Source organism: Oryzias melastigma, linkage group LG3 (assembly GCF_002922805.2).
Source record: "Oryzias melastigma strain HK-1 linkage group LG3, ASM292280v2, whole genome shotgun sequence".
Lineage (NCBI taxonomy): Eukaryota > Metazoa > Chordata > Actinopteri > Beloniformes > Adrianichthyidae > Oryzias > Oryzias melastigma.
This window is the reverse complement of record NC_050514.1, coordinates 4,861,130-4,868,782: the sequence shown is the minus strand read 5'-3', so window position 1 is coordinate 4,868,782 and position 7,653 is coordinate 4,861,130. Positions and strand designations below refer to the sequence as shown.

General features: G+C 38.1%; 1 protein-coding gene across 3 annotated transcripts in view; it reads right to left on the bottom strand.

Annotated features, from left to right (window-relative positions):
* LOC112160891 (cytoplasmic polyadenylation element-binding protein 1) overlaps nt 1-6,979 on the bottom strand; it is a 17,770-nt gene extending 10,791 nt beyond the window's left edge. For 2 of the 3 annotated variants that reach the window (XM_024295757.1, XM_024295758.1), the window contains exons 1-4: nt 6,823-6,979; nt 6,431-6,602; nt 3,551-3,772; nt 2,418-2,647 (exon numbers count right to left, since the gene is read on the bottom strand). In XM_024295757.1, the coding sequence (XP_024151525.1) occupies nt 2,418-2,647; nt 3,551-3,772; nt 6,431-6,602; nt 6,823-6,837 (639 nt within the window). In that variant the 5' untranslated portion in view covers nt 6,838-6,979. Of the gene's footprint in view, nt 1-2,417; nt 2,648-3,550; nt 3,773-3,942; nt 3,989-6,430; nt 6,603-6,822 lie in introns of those variants that run through there. The other variant, XM_024295760.2, reaches the window with a different exon arrangement.
* Between the last annotated feature and the right edge of the window lie 674 nt (nt 6,980-7,653).

The window sequence follows — 7,653 nt, the reverse complement described above, 5'->3', positions numbered from 1 at the left end:
AGTTAAACTGGTACAATTTATCCCATTGAAATTCTTGAATTTTTTGATTCCAATAACAAATTCCAGTCACTTTTTTTTTATTAAACAGACATCAGAACTAGTATTTAGAAATTAAACAACAATTAAACTTTTTCACAGAGTCCTTGGAACATTAGAGTTGGCTGCTGCATGTTATGCTGAGCAGGTTTGGTGAATGGGAGCAAGCTGTCGCAATAAATCTAAATTTTAAGAAAGATGACCGATATTGTCTGCTAAATACAGCTCTTTGTTTCAAATCAAAGGCTCTTCTGACACCTCACAATCCATTTTAGTCAGTTAAAAAAATTAATTAAAATACCCAGAGATATTTGTTTGATGGCTTTCAATTTAGTGGGAACAGAGTGCGTCAAACACAACTTGACATGAGACACAAACAGATGTGATGGGGGGGGGGAATTGGATACAATTTATATTAAAAAAAAATAATCAGATAAGAACAACAATTATTTAAACTTTAATTTCTACAATTGTGGCCTAAAACAAACTGACCTGGCAGCAGTCAGGGGTTTGAGAACTACTGATTTAAAATTAATACAATTAATGTAAACCTGTTGTATTGTTTATGCATTATTCTTGCTGTGATTGTTTGAAACAAACCATTTCTAGTCTAAAACAACTGACACGTGACTCAATTCCACTCTAAAACCTAAAATTCTTCTAGACATCTTGTGCCTCAGCATTACCTTGATTAGTTAAATTATGACTGAGTTTCAAGCCTGTGAAATTAGACTTCCATTGCAAAAAGTTGACTTTAGTAAAAGATTTGTTATTAAAAGAAAGATTGTTCTTTGAGTCTATAATTTGGGTTGTAATCAGTGGAAATTGCCCTCATTGGACATCAATAACTAAAGGGTTTATCTGCAGTTGAAATGCGCTCATCTAGTGATGATCACAAAACCCCCTCTAAGCGATCGAAGCAACTCTCACTGTGTTATGTCAGCAATTATTTTGCCAAAAACAAAGACTGATTTCCAATAGACAAACCACTCAAGCCCTTTCAGTCCTGAGACTGGGCTGTTAGTTTTGTTTGAAGCAGAGATAATCCTAAAAAAAAACTGAATTAGCTCTTTTAATCAAAGTGACGTTTCTAGTAGAGGTTTGGAACTGAAGACAGGAAGTGCCAGATTGGTAACCATCTTTGAAATACAAACTGATGTCTGAAACACTGGCTACAACCGACTAGACCAATCTATTTTAATGTTAAGATACAAGAAAATGTCAACCTTATTTACAATTTTATGATAAAAAATAGGTTTAGCTAATGAGGATTTAACCAGAATTTAGTTTCATCTACTGGTACATCATGGCAGGTTTATTTGCATACAGTCAGTGAAAAGGGTAATTTCACTGATGCCACTAGACCTTTATGGTGGTTAAATACTCCATAAAAACTAGGGATGTCCCAATCTGAGCATTGGAAATTGGGGTCCAATCAGTTTCAGTCTCAATTGAAATCCCATTTGTTTTATTTTGATCAGTGCTGTAAACTTCAAGCTCATCATTACAGAAATAATCTACTAGAAGTCGCACATCCTGAACAGACCAACATGTAGTAAAGTGCAGCAGAACACAGATCTAGTTTGAACATGAGGCACAAAAACCATTCAGTAAAGTTAGACTCATTGATTCAGGCTTTTGAGCTCAATAAATCTCAAGTCTTCAATCTTAAAGTGACAGCAAGTGTCTTTTGGTTTGTCTTAATGTAACCATCTTTAATAAAAAGGCAAAAAAGGATGAATTATTTTTAATAAGAATTAAACAATCTGCAATAAGACAGCTGTCAAGGGAGGGTCTAAAAAGTGAAAGCTCTGAGAAGGTGATTAAAATAGAAATGCATGAGCTCTCAAAAACTAAAAATAAATGCTCCTCAATACCCATTCATGAAACAACCATTTTGGAAGAGAGAAAGTCATTGTTTTTACCTTTTAGGATTGTTCATCGAGATACAATTTACACGATTAAAAATGTTGAATACTTCTGAAAAGAGTAAAGCTACAGTCAACATACCACCTCTGTCCTACTCCAAGACAGACTTGAGAAAAAGTATAATATTTAATAAGCTGTCATCCAAGCATGGACTATAATTAACCAAAAAGACTAATAGTTCTGAAGATACTAAAGCTATGGTCTACTTTCTACATGACCAATCACCATTTTCACGAGAATATTTTTTCAAGTTGATGGTTGCACTATTTTTGATCGACTGTTCAAGCTACTTCACAGAAGTCCTCTGCGAGTGTTAAGAGATCAATAAAATAAAAATAGCAGATAACCTAGAGCTGTTTATTTCTTTCCTTTTGTGACAATACTACAATAGTATTGATCCAATAATCTGAATCCCCAAAAAGCTGCACACAGAGCGAGGTGATGAGGTTTACCAGCACGTCGCAGAGATGATCCGAACCAGAGCTGAAGCCGCTGGTCTCAGAGTCTTCTGGACTGCTGGAGCGAGAGTCCAAAAGGGAGCTGGAGTCTGGTCGGTTCGCCATGCGTGCAATGCCAGGAAACTTCTCCAGGAAGTCGGCCGTCATGCTCATAGAATCGTGGGACAAGTAGCCCGTTGGCTTCTCAAGGAGGCTGCTGAAGGGACTGTTCAGAATGCCGAGCACTGAGGAACAAGAAGACATCTTTGAAAGCCCAGAGCATTGAGAAATATGCGCTTTAACCTACGCATTTTAAGTTTCTGAAAGTTAAACCAGAAGTGCAATAGCCTTTATTGTCAACTCCAGACTACTAAGCAAAACACGTCTTCCAGGATTTGTCCTTAAAGAAAAACTAGTGCTGAATTAACAGTGAGGCATTGATATTTGTGGATTTGTATCGATTTAGTAAACCTGAAAAACTGCAGCACAAACTAATGTTCTAGAATAGGCGCTTGAAGGCATTTTATGCGTCAGCTGAATTCAGCCAAAAACTGGAGCATTTCCAGTTTTGCACTTGATCTGTGCAAATTCACTGCTAGTAATCCAACAACTCCAGCACAGAAACTACATGTTTATCCTTGTAGGCCAGTTCAACTGCAGTTCAGTGACTGAAGCTGAATTCAGACAGGTCAGACCTTTAAATTAAGTTTGCTGCTTTAATATAAATGATCTTAGACTACTGAAATAAAATGTGTGGCATCTTGAGTCTCTAAAAGACTAACTTCAGGAAATGGGGCAGTTTCAGGTTTCTTTTTAAAAATGAAAAACTTCCACATTATATTAGCAGGAGACACTTTCTCAGAGCAACATAGAGAGTTTATAGAAAGGGAAAGTACTCTTCCTGGCTTGCTAGAAAGCGTAGCAAAGCAAAACTGCCACATCATCTTACTGACAAAGATGCAGCCTGTTTCCACACACAGATTGAGGCTACCCAAGCATGACCAGTTTCTAAGCTAATGATCGTTACATGACAGCTATTTCATTATCGCTTTACTGATGCTGAAAGGCCAGTCTCAACCGTAGAAACAAACCACATAACAAACCCAGAGGTCCTCCTGTGAATCCTCTTTGAGAGGTCCAGTACTTACTGAAGGGTGAGCTGGCCTGAACCTGGGGTGGGGGAGTGTGTGTGTCAGTCTCCTGGCTGCTCCATGGTCTGTCCCAGCTGGACAGACGGAGAGACTGGAGGCCAAGGCCCAGGTCTGTGACATTTGACTGGCCCCGGGATGAAGGCATATCCTGGGATTCGGGTATGCCCCCACAGTTCGGGAAAAGCATCCTCCTGCTGCCCACCGCAGCCAGCTCAGACTCTTTAGGTGCCAAGATCCAAGTCAGAAGATTGTAAAAGACAAGGAAAAGGAGTATTAGCAACACTTGTATCCCACTGATTACAGACAGAATAAGATCTGCAAAGTCATGTCTGAAAATAAAAAAAACTTCACTGTTCAAAACACTCTGCTCTGCTAACAGTGGAGCTAACCTGCTGCCTCTGTGCCTGGTGCAACTGCCATGCATCTCTGTTCGCATCACTGACCCACCTAGTAGCATGTGACATGGCTGCTGATGCACTCGCACACCCCTGCTAATGACATCAGCTCCCTCACCCCCCCTTCCCTGCCTCCTTGCCCAACAACTCCGTATTGAAAAATTCCAGTTGCAGCGGCCGGCTGAATGAAGCACGTCCCTCTGTGGTGGGCGCACAGCGGCTCAGTTAGCGGCGGTGGTGGCAGCTGCTGCTTACCGTATCTGCTCTGGCTTTGAGTGAGCAGACCGCGGCTGGAGGGAGGGGGGAGCCGAGGGGCAGAACCACAACAGAATGGTGGGAGGAAGTCTGGCAGTGAGTGACTCAGCAGACTTCAGCTCTAAAGTATTTTAGACTCAAGGATTAAGGCTCTTTTTTTTGAGAAATAACTTACAGTTTGTGACTTCTCCAGATGTAAAGATTTTTCTTTGGAGTTAGGCATTAAAGTGTTCTTTCGCAGGAGCAGCTGACTGATCAGATGATGGGGTTTGAGCTATTTGCACTGCCAGCTCCTCCCCTCCCCACAACTGGAAAGCTACCAGCATCCAGTCATTGCTCTGATTCAGCAGCTCAAGCTGGGCTGGATAGGGCAAAGGCCACAGCAGAAGTTTACATCTGTTAGCATCAAATCAAAGTTACATTTCTGACTTAAGAAGCTACTGAACTGCGTTTTAAAGTCCCAACAACAGGTTTTTCTTCAGGAGAGGAAAAAAAAATGTTATGCAAAGACCAGGCTGAGCTTTTTCCTGGCAATTCACACTCTTTGGCCGTTTAAAACTGGTGCAATGCTGCAGACGAGTGATGCAGCATGAATCAGCTGTTGGCAAAGTAAGTGATAAATAAAAAAGGTGAGAGATTTAATAGACTGAACACTTCAAGCCCCACAGTGATCTTTTGATGCATTTTCAAAGTCTTCCTAGTGGTCTTAATTATGATTAAGCCAAAAAAAAAAAACTGGTAGGCTAGTTTCTGCAAAGCGGCGAGACTTAGAATTCTGCCTTTATGTTGTGGGTGGGATTATTGGCATGGAGTAAGCTCACGCCCCTTCCTGACATTCTGTTTACACTCTCCCACTAGCTTACAGACCCTCACAAAAATCAAGCCAACATTGCTGGAGCAAAAAAAAATAAAGAAATTCCAGCTCAGATAAGGAAAACAAAGACGTTCATGGATCCATTTGTCTACAAGTGAACGCATCAGAATGGAGAGTCTAACAGTGCATTTTCCTTCAGATATGGTCTTTTCTAAACTGTATTTTTCCATCTGCTCCTGATACAACACTGAAGAACTACTCAAATCACCGTTTTAATCCAAGTTTTCTTTATACATGTTCATCAACAGAAAAATGCATCATGTAAATAATAAAAAAAAACATCTTTATTGGAGTGAGTCTTTAAAAGAGGCAAGAATCATAACTTTTCTGCCAAAATGTTTAATATTAAAGACCTATTTCAATAAAAAATATTTTGCTTTTGTGGCATTTTTCTCATGGAGGACATAAGCAAACAAAATTAAGACTAAAACTACATTTCTTTATTCAAATCATGCATCAGGAGCATATGAAAAAAATTCCTTTGGAAAAAGCTTGAGGCAGAGAGGTGCTACAGAGGGTGGGCCACAAGCACCATCCTGATGCATCCACTTGCAGACTACCACATCCATGTATGTCGTAGTTTTCCTCATCTGAGCTAACATTTGGTTCAGAACTGAACAGCTGGATAGCTCCTATATTGCTCGCCATTCTTGTTGCACTGCTAATGTCAGATTGGGGCTGTGAGGAGCCGTAAGGTAGTGGAAGAGAGAAAACAAAGGGATGATGGGAAATGAAGGCAGCATTTCTGTGCCAGCAATCATAGAAATCAGAGCAAATTTTGGCTAAAAGAAGTTTAATCATAATTAAAAGACTACTGGGAATGCTTTAAGAATAGATCAAAAGATGATTGGAGTAGAACTTGAGCTAAAATTCAACTGCAAATAAAGCATTCACAAATTAAGCTAGATTATTTTAGCTAAGAAATAACTCAAAACTACATCAGTATTATTGAAAAACAATTTACATATTTTTAATCACAATTTTCATCTTAATGGCCCTTCAATTAAAAACAAAAAAATAACTTACTCAACTTTTAATGCTAAATGGCTGTTATAATTAAATGGGGCTAAAAATGTAATATGAATTGCATAGAAAAACATTTTTATTAAGAATCAAAACAAAAAAAAAAGTCACTTTACAATTTAGGTAAAATAAGAAGATTAAGTTTATGTAGTTACTACAAGAGCTAATCATTTCCATTGTAGCTATTGTATAAAACTTACACAAATACAGTTCCAAACCAAATATTTCCATGAAAAGTGTCAAAAATAAAATGTACCATTTCTGTGACAGCTTAGCAAAAAACCAACAAGCTAACTCAAAGTTACGAGTTGGGACAGAAACATATTTTACCACACAGCAGGTCTGGCTTCTGCTTGCTGCTGTTGGGTGTGCTGCACACGCCGGTGAAGTCCAGAGCGTTTCCCAGGATGGAGTTCATCCTGCGGAAGATGTCCGCGTTGCTGCAGGTGGACAGCGCCGGGGACTCGGTGTCCGGGTTCTCCGGCCTGCGGGCATCGTTCCTCTGCAGGTGAGGACCAAAAGAGCGGGCAAAGTTCACCACCAGTAAGCTAACAGCTTCATTAGCACCGAATTATCAATTTTCATTTTTAAGCATAAAATTCTATTTAGGTAAAGATATTGTATTTGTTAGTTAAAAAAAAGATTGTATTGATGATGTTTCACAGCCAAAATAAAAAAATAAACTTAAACAGGCTCCTTCACTAACTTAACTTTCAACTCACCAAGGAAAACGCCATTATGTGGACAGAAAGCCTAAAAGAAATGTCACAATAACGACCCCCGCCTGGAGGAAAAACAAGTCACATTTATGAGGTTTGCTTGAAACTAATTAGTCATGATGTGATAAACGTGTGTTCGACTCATGTCTGTGCCTCGCGGGCCCTCGTCTGTTCACGTGATCTACATCAGAGACTATCAAAAAAAAAAAAAAAAAAGCCGGAAAAAGAAACTTTTTCCTTTTTTTACTTTCTTTTATAAAAAAAGCAGTTGTACAAAACGTTCATCTATTTACAATTTGAATGGTCACAGATAAAATGTAAATAACATTAAAAAGTACAAATTAATTAAAACAAATAAATAAAATAAAAAATAAAATTGAATAAAATATAGGGGATGCATATAGATATGACGAACATTAAATTAGGGATTATCAAAAAGCTGTAAATTACATATGATACTTTCACAACATGTTTATTTTACATTGAATTTACAGATAAAATAATAAGTAGAGTTCTTAATGAAATGCGAAAAAAGATGGTTTGGTCTTAATAAATCAATATTTGTGTATATGGAATTTACCCAGGATACTTATAACATTTAAAATAATTTCTGTATTTTTGTTTTCCAAAATAAATCCAAAAATGATATCCTTAGCCCTGTTCCAAAAGGCATTAGAGTGAAAACATTCAAAGAACAGATGTTTCAATGTCCTCATTACAAAAAGAACAACAATTTTGAGGAATTTCAAACCGAAGACGTATTTATGTCTGTAAAGGTTTTACCATGGACTTCCTGAAGTATGGGATTTCAAATATTCAGTTCTGATTTGTTTC